The following is a 20,052-nucleotide window of genomic DNA, read 5'->3' as shown; positions in this document are numbered from 1 at the left end:
AGGGCGCGCGTGCGCAGTCGGTCATTTTCTGGATTCCTCGCAGTCGCGGTGATGATCCTGAGTGAGTTCAGCTGAGGAGAAACACCAAAACACCGACACTGCTGGAGGAACTGTCTGAGTAATCAGTCGGTGAATTGCTAAACTCTTGTGGTTTGAAGGGTGGTGGAAAAGTATGACTAATATTAAATGTGGCTCAGTGAGTAGCACAATCGCCTCAAATCAAGAAGGTCGCTGGTTCGAGCCTCAGCAGGGTCAGTTGATGTTTCTGTGTGGAGTTTGCATGTTCTCCCCATGTTGGCGTGGGTTTCCTCCGAGAGAAAGAGAGTCTCTGTATTGTGCGTGTGTGTGTGTGTGTGTGTGTGTGTGTGTGTGTGAGTGTGTAGTCCAAATCCTCTCTCTGGAGCAGGCTGATAATCCTCAGCTTTATCTGCAGCTGCTGCACAGGCCAGAGGAAACACTGATACACACACACACACACACACACACACACACACACACACACACACACCCCTTTAAATAATACACATATCTGCATACAAACAAACACACATACACAAACAAGCATGTACACACTCACACACAGTCAAACACGTTTACACACACATAAACTAACATGCATGTACACACATGCAAATGCACCCAGGCACACAAATGCATACACACGCGTGCACGCATAAACATATATATCCACACACACACACACACTATTATTGTGTCCTCTGGATGTTTTCCAGATTTACACATTTATTTCATTCACTCATTCATTTTCCTTTAGCTTACTTCCTTTATTAATCAGGGGTTGCCACAGAGGAATAGCCCGCCAACTATTCCAGCATATGTTTTACAGAGCAGATGCAACCCAGTACAGGGAAACGCCCACACACACTCATACACTACGGCCAGTGTAGTTGATCAGTTCCCCTATAGCGCATGTGTTTGGACTGTGGGGGAAACCAGAACACCCAGAGGAAACCCACGCCAACACGGGGAGAACATGCAAACTCCACACAGAAACACCAACTGACCCAGCTGAGACTTGAACTAATGACCTTCTTGTTGTAGTGCGAATGCACACATGCTTTATCATCAACACTGACTCGACTGTAGATGTTCCTGATGGCGCAGCATTAGTTCTTCATCTTGATGTTTTGCAAAGCTGATAACAGCAGATCTGAGCTCAGCCTCGTCTGATCCTCATGTTATTGCCTGCAAACTCAATATACTCAACTCAATCCCTCAGTTTATATAGTTTATATCTGCAAAACCTGTAGACCAGCCTGCTGGATCGCTCTGGGCACAACAGAAGGAAGGATTTAGAAAAGCTCCGAGCACATTTGAATCATTGTGCGATCATTACATGCATATATTATACTAGTGTACACACATTTGTTTTAAAACTATTACTAAACCTAACTTAACATACAAATCCCTCCATATACAGCGGGGGAAATTAATATTGAACACGTCAGGTTTTTCTGGGAATAATATCTGTAAAGGAGCTGCTGACATGAGCCAGAGTTTGGTAAAAACCCCAAACAATACAAATATAAACATGAGACGGAAGATATCTGAAGAATTGTTCTGTGTAATAACAGTGGAATGACAAAAGTGCTGAACTGAAGTGTGTTTAATACTGTATATAAAAGGCTTTATTAATGACGGCAGTCTAAAGTCGTGTCTCATATGGAGAATGAAGCCTCATGCAGTGCTCAGGTGTGAGTTTCTCTCAGTCTTCATCAGAGTGTGTAAATCTTAAAGCTTCTGTGGGTCTCGTCTATCAGATCTGAGCTGTTTTCTGTATTCTCTATTGGATTGGGGTCAGGTGATTGGTTGGGCCATTCTACAGCTTGATTTTCTTTCTCTGAAAGCATCTGAGAGTCTCCTCGGCTGTGTTTGGATCATCGTCTTGCTGAAATAGCTTGATCTTCATCCTCCTGCTGATGTAGATGTTGGACTGAAGCAGCTGATCTTCATTGACACTGAGGAAGGGCAGAGGCTTGCTGAAGAACCACTGACAGATTCAGCTGCTGTCTGGGTGTTCACTGCACAACTACACCTTCCTTTCTTCATGTGTAACACTTTTTACCTGCATCATTTCATTTTATTATGCCTAACTTTATTTGTAAATTAATTAGATTTGTTTTCTTTGCATATCTAAGTCAACAGCACCTTTAGAAATATGTTTTCTAAGAAAAATGGTGACGTGTTCAATACTTATTTCCCCTGCTGCACACTCATGACTTCTTATGGATGTGTGCAGACGTCATGGAGTTAAAATAATGACAAAGAGACTGGCAGGAGTAGAAAACATTCCTAAATTATATTTATTTGGACAATCTTCAGATTTAAGACACTCACACACACACGCACACAAGCACACGCACACACTCATACACACAGTAAATAATTACAGAATAATCACAGCAAGGCTCGTTTGACCATATTATAATTGCACTTTTAAATGTGGAGCCCAGAATATGTCATTTCACACACACACACACACACACACACACACACACACACACACACACACGAATGAATCAATAAATAAAAAGTGAAGGAATAACATATTTAAGATGCTGATGGATCCTGTGTTGAAGGCGTACTGAACAATATTTGAACAACCACAGAATCCCAAAACACACTTGCAGCCAATCAGCAGCAAGGGGCGTGTCAAGATGGAGATATCAAAAAACAGCGTGTCTAGAAATTATGTTGGAGATATAAAAACAGGCGTGTCTAGTTAAAAAGGGGCTTGTCTAGTAATGATAATAGCAATATAAAAGGGGGTGTGTCTAGTAATGACAATGTAAATATGAAAGGGGCGTGTCTGGTAATGTTAATAGCGATCTAAAAAGGGGCGTGTCTAGTAATGATAATGGAAATATAAAAAGGGGTGTGTCTAGTAATGATAATGGAAATATAAAAAGGGGCGTGTCTAGTAATGTTAATAGCGATCTAAAAACGGGCGTGTCTCGTAATGATAATGGAAATATAAAAAGTGGTGTATCTAGTAATAATAATAGCGATATGAAAAGAGGCGTATCTAATATTGATGATTGAAAAATAAAAAGGGGCGTGTCTAGTAATGATACTATCAATATAAAAAAGGAGTGTGTCTAGTAATGATAATGAAAATATAAAAAGGGGCGTGTGTAGTAATTATAACAATAGTGATGTAAAAAGGGGCGTGTGTAGTACTGATAATGAAAAAAACAAAAAGAGGCGTGTCTAGAAATGGTAATAGAAATGTAAAAAGAGGCACGTCTAGTAATGATAATATCGATATAAAAGGGGCGTGTCTTGTAATGATAAAGGGAACAAAAAGGGGCTGATCAAGTAATTATAAGAATATAAAAAGGGGACGTGTCTAGTAATGGTAATAACAATATAAAAAAGGGGTGTGTCTAGTAATAATATCAATCTAAAAAGGGGCGTGTCCAGTAATGATAACAGCGATCTTATAAGGGGGGTGTCTAGTAATTATAATAGATATATAAAAAGGGGTGTGTCTAGTAATGATATTAACAATATTAAAAGGGGCGTGTCTAGTAATGATGATAAACAAAAGGCGCGTGTCTAGTAATAATAATAGATATATGAAAGGGGTGTGTCTAATAATGATAATAACAATATTAAAAGGGGCGTGTCTAGTAATGATGATAAACAAAAGGGGCGTGTCTAGTAATGCTAATACTGAAGAGAAGAGGTACAATGTGTCAGTGTTGATCATCAGATGTCAGCATTAACCCTTTAGATCAGCCTGTGCTGAAGAGTTTCACACACACACACACACACACACACACACACACACACACACACACACACACACACACCATATAAAAGCCAGAAACTAGTACAGTAAATGGTAAAAATTAGTAATTGTCTTAATTCCAACAGTCAATGGAGCAAAAACAGCACCAACATAACCAACGGGGAGTGGATCTGAGTGTATTGTTGAGTTTTTACAAAACTCCAAAGCATTTTCTCAAAATATATGTCAAAATAAGATTTGTCAGCCAAAATCAATCCATTTGCTGAAACACAGAGAAAGCTGTGGCCAAATTAAGCCTCAAAGAGTGAATGAAAAAGTCCCCAACAGCACCGGGATAACTCATGACTCGTCATGTCCGTCAGGATTCTGGGTAAAGCTGTCCTCCTCCTGTTCTATCTGTGCAGCTGCATGTGTGTGTGTGGCGGCTCCAGCAGCGGCGGGACGCTCTCGAACCCTCGGCCCAGCATGCGCTCCTTGATGCAGGCCGGATGGATCCCGCTGATCAGGCTCTCCAGAGAGCGCAGACTGCTGCTGAGGCCGTGAGGAAAGCCGGGGTACACGGCCGGATGCTTCCCCAGACCTGTGGAGCCACCGGCGGGCAGCGCTGGAGCCTTAAAACACTCACTATCCGGAGTCACCAGAACACCGGACCAAGCAGGAGCCAAAAACTGTCCTGCCGAAAACTCACGCACTGCAGGAGATGATGAGAGTTTGCTTTCAGATCTGTAGCAGACCTCTGAGATTCTGATGCTGGGTCTGCTTGCGGAGCCGTACCCCTGCACACAATAATCCAAACCCGCAACATCTGCGCTCTGTGTGGGCAAAACAGCTCCGGAGTGTCCGCTCTGAGTGAGCGATACTCCCGAATCAGCGCAGGACGCTAGTATGGAAGGGTTGGATGGCCGGGAGGTGTGCTGGGCCACACACGGCATCTGCTGGAGCGGTGCATACGGAGCGGCCGCCTGTTGTATTGGAGACAGTTTGGTTCGTTTGCCATGGTGATTTTTTAATACTCCTTTAATCTGCGCATGTGTTTTGGCGATGGTCAGCAGGCCCTGGTAGGCGCTGGGGTGTTGATGCGGGTAGGGGCTGAATCTGGTGTCCAGGCCGTTGACGGTTCTGCTGATCTGCTTATGCTGAGGGACTCTGATGCTGGAGGGGAAGATCCGGATGGTCAGCGGGTTGTGGGACGTCCTCTGCATGTAGGCGTCCAGATCAGCCGCAGACGGGTATCGAGGCGCGCACACAGGGGTCAGATCATCTGCGGACACACAGAGATGCAGAGGGTAAATGGTAGGGCTGGGGGAAACAAACAGATGCATCAGGACCCTTTCTCTAACATGGCAATACCTTTCTAAAGTTCAGAATCAATTCAGCTTTCACATTAGTTTATGATGGTGTGGGTCTGTTAGAAACAGCTTTTATATCTGCAACGGCACGGCAGAACAACAGCATAAACTGAAGGGTTTATTCTGTGAAAAACTACCACCTACATGTACTTTATCCTGCTAATTGCACAGGTTCCTTATGCAAAATGTAAAACAAATAGACACCAAACTGTGTTCTGAGCCATAATATTTATTATTTATTGATTAAATGCTAAGCTAACAGAATGAAAACAGCTGATGGAGTATACACTAACCTGCACATTATTCAGACACAACATGGAGACAAACAGTCAAAAACTAAAACAGCTGATGGAGTATACACTAACCTGCGCATTATTCAGACACTAGATGGAGACAAACAGTCAGAAACACAACAGACACTAAAACAGCTGATGGAGTATACACTAACCTGTGCATTATTCAGACACTAGATGGAGACAAACAGCCAAAAACGAAAACAGCTGATGGAGTATACACTAACCTGCACATTATTCAGACACTAGATGGAGACAAACAGTCAAAAACGAAAACAGCTGATGGAGTATACACTAACCTGTGCATTATTCAGACACTAGATGGAGACAAACAGTCAGAAACACAACAGAAACTAAAACAGCTGATGGAGTATACACTAACCTGTGCATTATTCAGACACTAGATGGAGACAGTCAGAAACACAACAGAAACTAAAACAGCTGATGGAGTATACACTAACCTGTGCATTATTCAGACACTAGATGGAGACAAACAGTCAGAAACACAACAGAAACTAAAACAGCTGATGGAGAATACACTAACCTGCGCATTATTCAGACACTAGATGGAGACAAACAGCCAAAAACACAACAGACACTAAAACAGCTGATGGAGTATACACTAACCTGCGCATTATTCAGACACTAGATGGAGACAAACAGTCAGAAACACAACAGAAACTAAAACAGCTGATGGAGAATACACTAACCTGCGCATTATTCAGACACTAGATGGAGACAAACAGCCAAAAACACAACAGACACTAAAACAGCTGATGGAGTATACACTAACCTGCGCATTATTTAGACACTAGATGGAGACAAACAGCCAAAAACACAACAGACACTAAAACAGCTGATGGAGTATACACTAACCTGTGCATTATTCAGACACTAGATGGAGACAAACAGCCAAAAACACAACAGACACTAAAACAGCTGATGGAGAATACACTAACCTGCGCATTATTCAGACACTAGATGGAGACAAACAGTCAGAAACACAACAGAAACTAAAACAGCTGATGGAGTATACACTAACCTGCGCATTATTCACACACTAGATGGAGACAAACAGTCAAAAACGAAAACAGCTGATGGAGTATACACTAACCTGCGCATTATTTAGACACTAGATGGAGACAAACAGTCAAAAACACAACAGACACTAAAACAGCTGATGGAGAATACACTAACCTGCGCATTATTCAGACACTAGATATAGACAAACAGTCAGAAACACAACAGAAACTAAAACAGCTGATGGAGTATACACTAACCTGCGCATTATTCACACACTAGATGGAGACAAACAGTCAAAAACGAAAACAGCTGATGGAGTATACACTAACCTGCGCATTATTCAGACACTATATGGAGACAAACAGTCAAAAACTAAAACAGCTGATGGAGTATACACTAACCTGTGCATTATTTAGACACTAGATGGAGACAAACAGTCAAAAACACAACAGAAACTAAAACAGCTGATGGAGTATACACTAACCTGCGCATTATTCAGACACTAGATGGAGACAAACAGTCAAAAACACAACAGAAACTAAAACAGCTGATGGAGTATACACTAACCTGCGCATTATTTAGACACTAGATGGAGACAAACAGTCAAAAACACAACAGACACTAAAACAGCTGATGGAGTATACACTAACCTGTGCATTATTTAGACACTAGATGGAGACAAACAGTCAAAAACACAACAGAAACTAAAACAGCTGATGGAGTATACACTAACCTGCGCATTATTCAGACACTAGATGGAGACAAACAGTCAAAAACACAACAGACACTAAAACAGCTGATGGAGTATACACTAACCTGCGCATTATTTAGACACTAGATGGAGACAAACAGTCAAAAACACAACAGACACTAAAACAGCTGATGGCGGTTGGGGACTTTTTCTCTCATCAGTAAAACACTGATGTTTCCAATGTGAGCTGGTGCTGTCCAACAGAGCGCCTCATGCCGGAGGTGTTCAGCAATAAATACAGAAGAGCGATGAGCACTGGATGAGCAGAAATGATCAGACGGCACGCAAGAAAAATCGCCCAATAAACTGGAGGATATTGAAGCGCTCTCCGTCTCCTGATTTCCTTCATCCGCAGACATCTGCATCTCTCTGAAAACTCATTTTGTGCAGGGAGACACCTCGGGCAATGTTTGATCAGTGCATTATGAAATTAATTTGGTCTTTCTTCAGGACAAAATTGGATTACCCTGGGAAATCAAGAGAAAGACGCTGAGATGAGGAGGGGGACGGGAGAGGAGCTAATTCTGTTTTCGTGGCTTGAGTGGAATTCATTTCATGGCGTTTGGCTGTGCAATCCACTCGGATACGGGATCTTGCCAAATTAGCGATATGAAGCAGTGGATTGGAAGCACAGCTTTATATAGCTTCTGCATCTGTTTATCCACACTATAATGATGGCAGAAGCATCACGTGTGCTAGTAGGATTCTGCTGGTTTCACATTTTTAGTTGAGATTATTTGTTTTTATCACGGTACATAGAACTGACGCGATATTAATATGTTAGCTGCACTAAAAGGTTACTTTAGCAAAACATACTAATACAGATAAAGTCAAAATGATTATGCAAATATTTCCCAAATGATGATGAACAGATTCAGGAGTTTTTCACGGTATTTCCTTTAATATTTATTCTTCTGGAGAAAGTCTTATTTGTTTATTTGGGCTAGAATAAAAGCAGTTTTTAATTGTTTTAAAGCCATTATAAGGTCAATATTATAATCCCCCTTAAGAGATCATTTGTTGCCAGAATTTCACCATTAAAATATGCTAGAAACCTTCAAAGATAATTTGTTGCCAGATTTGTACTGCTAAAAATACGGTAAAAACCTTCAAAGATAATTTGTTGCCAGAATTGTACCATTAAAAATGCAGTAGTGTCCTTAAAAGAAAATTTTTGTTGCCAGATTTGTGCCGGTAAAAATAAAATCAGTTAAAACCTTCAGCAATATTAGTGTTGGATTATCTCCAGAACAAACCACTGTTATACAATAGCCCCTTTCACACATACAGACCTTTCTGGAAAATTGCCGGAAATTTTCCAGAAAGGTTGTATGTGTGAACAGGCCCTTTTTGAAAATACCGGTAAATTCGTTCTGGCTATTTTCCGGAAAGAGAAGTTGTAAGATTACCGGTAATTTGCCGGAATGCTGCGCTGTGTGAATGCAGAAGGAAGATTGCCGGAAAGAGCGCGTGCACGTCTAGAACGTGCTGACGTGAGACACCTGCTTTAGCCAATCAGAACAGTCAGACGCATTCACGTGCGCGCGGTTTATGAGAATAAAAGCCTTTGAATATTTTTCCAGACACATTTAGCTGCTAGATGTTTGTCAGATCACGTTTATATGTTCCTTCTTAATGCTGTGTAAATAATTATCGATAAAATGTTTATGATTATCCGTTGTTTGTTTACCTTCAAGCTTTGCGTGTGCCTGTGAGCGCCCATACCGCCAGCACACACACATATCATGAACATCTCGACATGCGAAAGTGTTCCTCTATATGTTTTCATTGGAGTTGTACTCAATACTGATCCATCCAGAGAGCTTGTAATGTAGTCAAATGTTTACGAACACAAGCGCAGCCGTTTAAAGCTCATTTCTGGTTAATGATGTCAGAATTTACCGGCATTTTGCGATGGATGTGTGAATGCTCTTTTCCAGAAAAGTTCCGTAACATCCTCGCCAGTGTGAACAGCGCTTTTTTAAATTTACCGGTAAAGTCGTTCCGGAAATTTTCCGGATATTTACCGGTATCACTGTGTGAAAGGGGCTATTGACTTGCCTAATTACCCTAACTTTACCTTAATTACCCTAGTGAAGCCTTTACATGTCACTGTAAGCTGAACACTAGTGTCTTGAAGAATATCTGGTCTAATATTATGTGCTGTCATCATGGTGAAGATAAATGTATTTCTCTTCAGTTATTAGAGATGAGTTATTACAATATTATGTTCAGAAATGTGATGAAAAATGGTTAAAGTACACTGGACTTCAGCTGTATTTATTTACAATGTGGAATCGTGGGATGGCTACAAATGCAGTGGCTTTAAATTGAAATGGCCTACAGCGAGTGGAGCATGTGGGAAAGCAGCGGCGACAAACTGAGATTGGATTTAAACAGCATTATTCAGGCAATTTCATGGCTGTTTAGTTCCATGCAACACAAGGAAGGTGGGAAAACGTGCTCTATTTCTGAGCGGTAAATCTGCCGGCAGAGAATATGATGGAAATGACACCTTGATGGAGTTTCTGACATGAAAAGAAAAGTGCTGAAATTAGGACAGACTGTGCAGCGGTCAATCAAAGTCAGCGAGGGGTGGACGACTGAAGGAGATCTGGGAAAATAAAAGAGAGATGCGAACACAACGCACTGGGCTTCATTGAGCGTCACGCGATGCCGAGCTCACGTTGTTCCCGTCTGCGATTGATTTGGGACTTCATTTCATTCCCGGCCCACAATGAGCCTCCAACTGTGAAAATGATTCAATCTACAAGATCCATCTCATAAAGGGAATCAATTGAGTGTTTAAAATGAAGGGAAAGCTGAGGTGGAGGGTCCCGCAGCTCAGAAACACTCGCGCAGATTGGGGAAATCTGAGGACGGGGGATCAGAAGGAATGATGGAAATGAGTGTGCTTGAATACAGAGCTGCTGCTTCTCAATGGAATCAGTCAGAGAGCATTACAGAGCCGTGAAATAACCCACGGTGTACATGTGCTGACTGGCAAAACAGAAAGTGTGCAGGAGTCTACCTTTAGGAGTACAATCCTTCATCTTTTAAGGTTTTTACCGTATCTTTAAATGGCACAATCTGGCAACAATTATCTTTTAGGATTTTTACCGTATTTTTTAATTATGCTAGCACAAAATGCCTTTGAAGGTTTCTACCGTATTTTTAGCGGTGCAAATCAGGCTACAAAACGTCTTTAAAGGTTTTTACTGTATTTTTAACCTACCGCATTTTTAAGGGTACAAATCTGGCAACAAAACGTCTTTGAAGGTTTCTACTGTATTTTTAGTGGTACAGATCTGGCAACAAATTGTCAAAATGTTTCTACCATATTTTTAACAAAACGAATCTGGCAACAAAATATTTTTAAGGTATTTTTAACGGTACTGGTTCTGATGCCAAAACCAATATTAATACCAAATACTTAAACTGGTTACGATTCAGACACATATACCAATACCCATACAGATGCCAATACCATCTGGGCTGTATGATGGAGATCAGCAGTGATTGGCTGATCGCACATAATTAAAACCATAAAGATGTAATAACTGATCTGACTCCAAGGGTAAAGTTCACCGTACGACTACAGCGACACAGAGGAGGAGCTAACGACTGACAGCCAATCAGAATCCACCCTCAGACTGAGAGATGAGCGTTCAGCTTGCAGATGTTGAGCAGGCCTCGACTGGGAGATTCATGTACATTAAATCTTGCTCTGACACACACACACACACACACACACACACACACACACACACACACACACACACACACACACACACACACACACACCTAATAAGCTCAGTCTAGACACATTATTAATATTAACAGACATTAATAGACGGCCCAGAGCGCATCTGAATCTGCTGTGACTTTTACATCTGCTCTCTCAGTCGTGTGTGTGTGTGTGTGTGTGTGTGTGTGTGTGTGTGTGTGGATCTGCAGACACTTTATACTTTAAACTATTAAAATGTTCATATAAGTCCCATATTGACATTGAGAATCAGAAATAAATGAGGGGAAAATAAAAAATTAAAACCCAAAACACAGGAAACTGCTGATTTATAGTGCAGTTTATGCACGTTTTGTCTGATCAAATAAGAAGTGGATCCTACTCAGTAGTGTGTGCAATATGCACGCACATCTTGGCCTTTCCATCAAGCATGTTTATGTCATAATCCAAAATCTGCATGAAACTGCTGCTGACTCACATCACAGCAAACACTCATTTAATAAGGTGATGCATGGCAACAGTTGCTAAGGAATGGCTGGTTGGTGAAGTGTGAACTCTTACTGGTGTGCGGCGGAGTTTCCCGGATCCTGGCGGCACAGGAGAACTGATGCTGCTGCTGGCTCTGCAGACACGCCAGCATGGTGCAGGCCTTCAGCAGTCTGCAGACGCACGAACAAGCAAACACCGTCAGAACACACACTTCTCATCTCAAACATTCAGTCTAAATGGTCTACAGGTGAAGTCAGCCCAAATGATGTGGAATTTTTCACAGTATTTCCTCTAATATTTGCTCTTCTGGAGAAAGTCTTGTGTGTTTTATTTGGGCTAGAATAAAAGCAGTTTTTAATTGTTTTAAACCTATTTTAAGCTCAATATTATTAATATTCAGCAATATTAGTGTTGGATTGTCTCCAGAACAAACCACTGTTATACAATGACTTGCCTAATTACCCTAACTTTACCCTAATTACCCTAGTGAAGCCTTTACATGCCACTTTAAGACTAGTGTCTTGAAGAATATCTAGTCTAATATTATTTACTGTCATCATGACAAAGAGAAATCAGTTATTAGAGATGAGTTATTAACACTGTTCTGATTAGAAATGTGTTGAAAACAGTCGTGTCTGTTTTCAGGAATTGGGGAAAAATACATGGGGGTGAATAACTCTGACTTCAACTGTATCTGAGCTCATCATTATTCATTCATTCATTTTATTTTCAGCTTAGTCCCTTTATTAATCAGGGGTCGCCACAGTGGAATGAACCACCAACTATTCTAGCATATTTTTTTTCACAGCGGATGCCCTTCCAGCTGCAACCCATCACTGGGAAACCTCATCATTATTTTTTATTATTTATTTATTATTATTATTGTTTGCTAAAAGCAGATGGTTCAAATAAATCAATAGAATACCTAATCAGGGAGAAGAATATGCTTTTTTTAACCAAAAAACTATCAAAATAACAACATCAGTTCTTTGACGGATGTTTAACAGCATAAGGGTGGCAGCAAATCATCACTCACATGAGATCCACCAAAAGCAAACCATAACGGAGCCTTTCCACATGAGTGTGCTTCTCAGCATTGAAGTGGTCATGGCTGGTAAACTCAGAGCGAGGTGAATGGGAGAGTATAACACATCATATCAAAGTCCTATTTGCTGAAATAATGACAGAAAAACTTCAGGATTGTGTTATCGAGACATTAAGTAGGAGGAAAACAATAGTGTGAGACTGATAACGGCAGCCAGAAGAGAGAATCATGTCAGATTTACTGTCCTGCCCCCATACACACTGCATTATTCCATTCAATTAATCCTTATTTCTGTAGCACTTCTATAATATAGACTGTGTCTCTACTAAACTGAAGCGGTGTCAGTCCAGTGTTCAGAGCTGAAGTTCAGTTCAGTGTGGTTTAATCTTCACTGCTGAAAGTCCAAACACTGAAGAGCAAATCCAACCAGTGGCGACAGTGGAGGAACAAACTTCACCAATTGACCAAAGTGAAGGAGAGAAACCAGGCTCAGTTGGGCTCCACCATTTCTACTCTGGACAAACTTCCTGTGCAGAGCTGCAGTCTAGGCGCCGGAGGCTGGAGAGCACTGGACGTCCAGCGTGGAGAAGCTGCAGGTGTGAGTAGGTCACCGGCGGGGTCAGTCTCATGCTCTCCACTCCTCCATGACCACCACAGCATCTGATCAGGATACAGCCAGGTCCAGAGTTATGGAGACCTCTAGATGTCCTCAATGGTTTTTATGGTTTTTATTACAAACACCTCGCACAAGCATTAATTCATTTTTTGTAATTTGATGCAAAGATGATATAATACATACATAAATACATATAAATGTCCACACACACACACACATACACACACACACACACACAAAATCTAAATCTAAGATGCTGATGACCATTAAACACGTATAACACACTTGTGAAAGCAATCAATTGGCCACTGAGATAATCAAGAAGCATCCAGAAGCAGACACACACAACACAGCAGAGAAGAAAAGCTGTGATTGAGTGAGGGTTTCATGCATCTCAGGTGAAGCCGCACGTGTGTGAGATGTGGACGAAGCACATGACAGTATTAATCAATCTCTCAGCGTGTCATCAATCTCGGCTGCTCTCAGAATGAATAAACACTGCGAGGGGCAGATGGGAAGCAAACCAACACCGGCATACATCACCTGTGTGACAACTTACAGCAGCAGTGAGCTCAGAAACACCTCGCCTTTCCTTCAGCAGACACGCCGACTTGCATGTTTAAAGACACATGAACCATTTCTTCATTAAAATATTCAAGAACAGCAGAACAGCGCTGACCTGTGAACTGATATTAACCCAAATGTTTGTAAGAATGTTCAAATCCAGAGAAATAATCTGTTTTAGCTAGTTAGACGGAGTGTACGTGTGTTTATGCCAGTGACGTACCACACCATCCATTTTTTATTGTTGTGTAACCATAGCAACTGTAGAATCACCACAACAGATCAATATAGGTGTTGTGTAACCATAGCAACTGTAGAATCACAACTGATCAATTACTATAGTTGATACATTACCATAGCAACTATAGAATCTCCACAACACATAAATTAAAATAGTTATTACGTAACCATAGCAACTATAGAATCCCCACAACAGATGAATATAGTTGTTGCATTACCATAACAACTGTAGAATCACAACAGATCAATTGCTACATTTGATGTTACCATAGCAACTATAGAATCACCACAACAGATTACTATAGTTGTTGCGTTACTACAGCAACTGTAGAATCACTACAACAGATCAATAAAGTTGTTGCATTACCATAGCAACTGTAGAATCACAACAGATCAATTGCTATAGATGATGTTACCATAGTAACTATAGAATCACCACAACAGATCATTGCGTAACCATAGCAACTATAATCACTACAACAGATCAATATAGTTGTTGCGTAACCATAGCAACTGTAGAACTACAACAGATCAATTGCTATAGTTGATACGATACCATAGCAACTGTCGAATCACCACAACAGATCAATATAGTTGTTACCATAGCAACTATAGAATCACCACAACAGATTAAATCTAGCCCTTTCCAGTGGTATGGTTCTGAAACACAACAGTACTTCCGAAAAGTCCGTGTGTGGTTTAAATCAGTGAGGCTGAGTGGAGCATGATGGTCAGTAAATGTTCTTTTTTGTAGATGAGCAGTGCTGACTCTTCTGAAGCGTCTCTCTGGCTGCTCTGGTGTCAGGCGGCTGTCAAACTCTGCCTGGTGAGGACAGTAGAGGCTCAACAGTAAAGCATTGTAAAGGCTCCACTCTCCGCCGTGATAAGAGTATTAGCAGGCCCAGAGCAGATAACGCTGAGCTTCTGTCTGCAGAGAGCTCCGATAAAGCCTGGAATCTGCTGTCTTCATCCTGCAGCTCAGAGGACACCGTCATCAATATATAGAGGAGAGCGCAGGGTGTTTGAGGACAAACTCAGGCTTCACTGGGACTCTTCATCTGCTCTGAGTCTGTGTGTCCACTGAACTGAGGCCACGGCAATGTCCAAAGTCTGTGGTCCGTTTAGTACAGGACTTCAAAGTGTGTGACAGGCCGCCCAGTGGCCGCTCTGATATCAGAATGAGCCGATAACTGAGCGTTTCCCAGCGGAGTCTGGATTCATCCGTGAAGCTCCTCATACATTTTTAATGTGATCCATTACTCCAGGATGAGCGATAAGAGACGCTCGCTCCTCTTTAACTGGGCTGCTGTTCAGCATTAGTGCTAGCAGAGCAGCAGTGAAGACAGAGAGATGCTCAATAACCACTGGAGCACAATCACAACTTCATCATCATCATCATCATCATCAAAATCATATTCATCACCACCATCTTCATCATCAAATAAATCTTCTGTCAACACCTTCATCATCACCATCAAACATCACCTTCATCATCACCATCATCTTCATCAAAAATCATCATCTTCACATTCACCACCATCATCTAAAATCACCTTCATCTTCATCAAAAATCATCATCACCATCATCATCATAAATAAAATCATCTTCATCAAGAAAAACCATTATCATCTAAAATCATCAAATATCATCATCATCATCATCATCACCATCTTCATCATAATTAAAATCTTCATCATCATTAAAATCATCTTCATCTAAAATCATCATCATTATCGTCATCTTCTGAAATCGTCTTCATCTTCATCAAAAATCATCTTCATCACATTTACCACCATCACCATCTTTGTCTTCATCGCCATCTGCGTCATAATCGAAATCATCTTCTTCATCTTCATTTAAAATCATCATCATCTTCATCAAAAATCATCATCATCATCATCACATTCACCATCTTCATCATCTAAAATCAGCTTCATCTTCATCAAAAATCCTCATCATCACCATCTTCGTCATGAATAAAATCATCTTCATCATGAAAAATTATCATCTAAAATCATCTTCATCATCATCAAACATCATCATCATGATCATTACCATCTTCATCATAATTACAACCATCTTTTTAATGAACAATCATCTTCATCAAAAACCATCATCATCATATTCACCACCATCATCACCATCTTCATCATTTCAAATCAGCTTTATCTACATCAAAAACCATCATCATATTCACCACCATCACCACCTTCAACATCAAAAATCATCATCCTCATCATCATCATCACCATCATATTCACCACCGTCATCACCATCTTCATCATCTAAAATCAGCTTCACATTCATTAAAAATCATCATCATCATAAATAAAATCATCTTCATCAAGAAAAATCATTATCATCTAAAATCATCATCATCATCATCCTCATCATAATTCAAATAATCTTCATCTAAAATCATCTTCATCATCATCAAACATCAGCATCTTCATCATAATTAAAATCTTCATCATAAAAAATCATCATCATCTAAAATCATCATTATATTCACCACCATCATCACCATCTTCATCATCTAAAATCAGCTTCATCTTGGAGGCCATTTGAGTGCAATGAACTCATCGTCATGTTCAAGAAACCAGTCTGAGATGATTGAGCTTTATGACATGCTGCGTTATCCTGCTGGAAGTAGCCATCAGAAGATGGAGACACTGTGCTCATAAAGGGATGGACATGGTCAGCAGCAATACTCAGGTAGGCTGTGGCGTTGATGCTCAATTGGTACTAATGGACCCAAAGAAAATCTCCCCCACACCATTACACCACCACCACCAGCCTGAACCGCTGATACAAGGCAGGATGATCCATGCTTTCATGCTGTTGAGGCCAAATTCTGCCCTGAGCATCCGAATGTGTCAGCAGAAATGGAGACTCATCAGAGCAGCAACGTTTCTCCAATCTTCTATTGTCCAGTTTTGGTGAGTCTGTGTGAATTGTAGCCTCAGTTTCCTGTTCTTAGCTGACAGGAGCGGCACCCGGTGTGCTCTTCTGCTGCTGTAGCCCATCCGCCTCAAGGTTGGACGTGTTGTGTGTTCAGAGATGCTCTTCTGCAGAGCTCGGTCAGTTTCTAAAATACTCAGAGCAGGCCGTCTGGCAGCAACATCCATGCCACGTTCAAAGTCTCTTAAATCCCCTTTCTTCCCCATTCTGATGCTCGCTTTGACCTGCAGCAGATCGTCTTGACCATGTCTACATGCCACTGCTGATCTCTGGTGATCTGAAGCGCTTTTATCCTCCCTTGTAAGTCAGCTAAATGAGTGAATGTAAACTGATGAGCTCAAATCTGCCGCCTGTCCCTTTAAATCTATATTCTAGAGTCTCCTGTCAGTGTTCATCCTGCGCTGGTGCACTATGGACACTTCAGTCAATCTCTCTCACACACACACACACACACACACACACACACACTTCTGGATCATCAGATGCTGGCAGAGACACACAGACTCACTCATAATAAACACACATTCTAACATAGAAACAGAACACACACTCATATCTTAAGATATACATTAACACACACTCTCTAACACACAGACAGAACACACGCAAACCCCAAGCCCCCCCCCCCCCCACACACACACACACACAAACATTCTCTCTCTCTTGCTCCTAGACAGAACACACTCACATTCTCCATTCTCTCGCTAATACATAGACAGAACACACACACACACACACACACACACACACGCACACGCACACACACACACACACACACACACACAGAGACAGACAGACAGACAGACAGACAGACGGCGGAGTGAGAGCAGCACAGGATGACAGGATCTGACAGACGGATCGGAGCTCTCTGTGTGTGTGTGTGTGTGTGTGTGTGTGTGTGTGTGTGTGTGTGTGTGTGTTTACCCTGAACTGAAGCTCTGAAGTGTCCGCTGAAAGCAGCAGAATGCATCGGTCAGCAGCGGCTCAGTGGTCCTCCAGCGTGACTTAACTTCATCATCATCTTCCTCATCATCATCCTCTTCTTCAAATGCACCTGCTTCACGGTGTATCCGCGACACCTTCCATCCGAGCAGCAGTAACGGTCCAGAATCACACTCAGCCGCTGTTTAACCGCCAAACGGAGCTATTGAAGGCCCAATCGCTGAGAGTTCGCCGATTTATAGAGTGTTTTTATAGGGTGAAAATCAGAGGATTGCGCGAGCTGGAGCTCTGATTGTGGTCCTCAGCTTCTGATCTCACACACCGGCGACGCGATGCTCCAGAGTCCGCTAACCGCGCTTCAGCGAATCACAACGCAGCTTCTTTGCGGGCGAGCCAATCATCAACGAGAGTAGGCGGGACTTAGAATGACGCCGTCCATGCAGCTGAGTGTAAACTCTTAAAGGCGCAGTGAAGTCATGTGCGTTTGTGATTGACTTTTTATAATTAATTACAAAGTTTGCAGCTATTCTTATCTTCCATACTGCTCATTTAAAGGTCATGTGAAATAAAAAAAAATATTATATGTTATTTTTAGCTTGTTAGTCTCAAGGATATCTATAATCCAGCATGCTCCTAAACAGTGACACAAATTTATAAAATATAAAACCGATATGAACATCCAAAGCTTGCAGTTGGTCACTTCCACATAAATAGATCAACGACTTTTTTGACCTCACCTCATACTTCAGTTTCTCATCATATCTTATGACCAATAAGAAAAAAAAATCTTCTGACCAATCAAATGCTCTCTAGTATCTGACATGCCCCGCCCCCTTCTTGTCATTGGCTTTTCATTTGATGCGCTTGAGCTCAACCACGCACACTGGTATCTGATTAAAATAGGCACATATTTTGTTACTATTTACACGCAACTCTGATAGTGACAGTGTGTATAGTGTGATGACGTGTGTTAAATAAACATATATTTTCCCTGACAGTATAAAAGAGACTCAAGTATAAACAACTCTTAGAAATACAGCAGATTTGACTAGTCTCTTGCTTCTGCAGTCAAACAAAAAATCTACATTGTCTGTAAATGCAGCCGGCGCTTCCCAGCGGTGAATAAATCTCGCCTGACAGCCATACACTGAGCACATTTCTGAGACGATGAGAGGCTTTCTCCACATCTGAGGACAGCGAGACCTTGACTAAACTCAATTCACTGGGAAATGATTACCTCTGAGCTTTAATTAAATGTCACAGTAAAATATTCCGCGAGGCTAAATCATCATGTAGACTTACAGTGAGCACATAATCTCTTATTAATGTTATGGGGATTCTTACCCAGGACTAATTATGAAGAGTGAAACAGTCACGAAGATCCTCCGGTATGCTCCATCCATCTGAAAAGTGCAGGATGTGGACTGTGCAGCAAATTAATTTTATTTTCCATGGCTCTCTTCCCTACGCTTGATGTCTGGTTGGAAAATAATAATGATTATCTCCGTGAAGAATGGCTTTGATATTACCAAAAACCAGGGGTTTGTGAAGACCGAATGCATGCTTTAAACTCAAAAGCAGCAGGCTTATGCATGTATTTCAGTGATTTTAATTTAGAAGAAATTAGCATTTTTAAAGAGACTCGCTGATGGTGTGAGGCTGATCTTCTCCAGTAGGATCACTTTCTAAATACAGCATGCTTTTATTCCTAACTATAGCAAAGCCAATGAGCTGAAACAGTTACTTTACTTTTTAAAAAGTGAGTAAACCAGGGGCGGCACGGTGGCTTAGAAGGTTTATACTGTGCCCAAACAAGTTGGTGTTTAAAAGACATCTAATTGGGGAATTACCAACCTACGTCACACGGGTTCAACCACGCACACCGGTTGCCAAAAATAATCTGATATCAGATGTGGCTAATGGACAGACGGCTGCTTCTCACTCAGGGCTGAACTGTTTATGCTAATGAGGTAGACTAGTGGGCGGGGCTTTCCCTCTCTGATGACACGTACAAAGGGAGAATGTCAATCAAAATGTTTCTGCATCAAGTCTGATTAGAACAAACACAATTAATTTTTACCAATAGAGGCTGCTGAGATATTAAACCCTTAAAAAAAGTGATTTGTGCATGATAGGTCTGCTTTAACGTTTAAAGTCAAAGCTTCTGCTTCTCCATTGGTTTTCTGGAACAATTATTGTAAACACAGGCATCTGTGAAGGCTGATCAATCTTCATCATTCAGATAGCTGGTGAAATGT

The 20,052-nt window shown here is 41.2% G+C and overlaps 1 protein-coding gene across 3 annotated transcripts; it reads right to left on the bottom strand.

The window, feature by feature from the left end:
* Nucleotides 1-2,301: 2,301 nt before the first annotated feature.
* On the bottom strand, nt 2,302-18,104 carry LOC101883852 (protein FAM222A). Of its 3 annotated transcripts, none has more exons than XM_005172580.6 (3): nt 17,777-18,104; nt 11,498-11,595; nt 2,302-5,036 (listed from the first exon to the last, which is right to left on the bottom strand). In XM_005172580.6, exons 2-3 carry the CDS (start codon nt 11,574-11,576, stop codon nt 4,168-4,170), a joined length of 948 nt encoding a protein of 315 aa, XP_005172637.1. In that variant the 5' UTR covers nt 11,577-11,595; nt 17,777-18,104; the 3' UTR covers nt 2,302-4,167. The 3 variants fall into 3 exon arrangements, with proteins under 3 accessions (XP_005172637.1, XP_068079977.1, XP_073770411.1); XM_068223876.2 differs by lacking the exon at nt 17,777-18,104 and adding an exon at nt 12,462-14,897; XM_073914310.1 differs by lacking the exon at nt 11,498-11,595.
* Nucleotides 18,105-20,052: the final 1,948 nt, after the last annotated feature.

This window comes from Danio rerio, chromosome 10 (assembly GCF_049306965.1).
Source record: "Danio rerio strain Tuebingen ecotype United States chromosome 10, GRCz12tu, whole genome shotgun sequence".
NCBI lineage: Eukaryota > Metazoa > Chordata > Actinopteri > Cypriniformes > Danionidae > Danio > Danio rerio.
This window is presented reverse-complemented; position numbering and strand designations above follow the sequence as displayed.

Excerpts from the sequence above, each read along its gene's own strand:
- LOC101883852 (XM_005172580.6), bottom strand. The coding sequence starts at position 11,576 with ATGCTGGCGTGTCTGCAGAGCCAGCAGCAGCATCAGTTCTCCTGTGCC. Across the intron at positions 5,037-11,497 it reads GGAAACTCCGCCGCACACCA|ATGATCTGACCCCTGTGTGC; the intron begins GTAAGAGTTCAC and ends GTGTGTCCGCAG.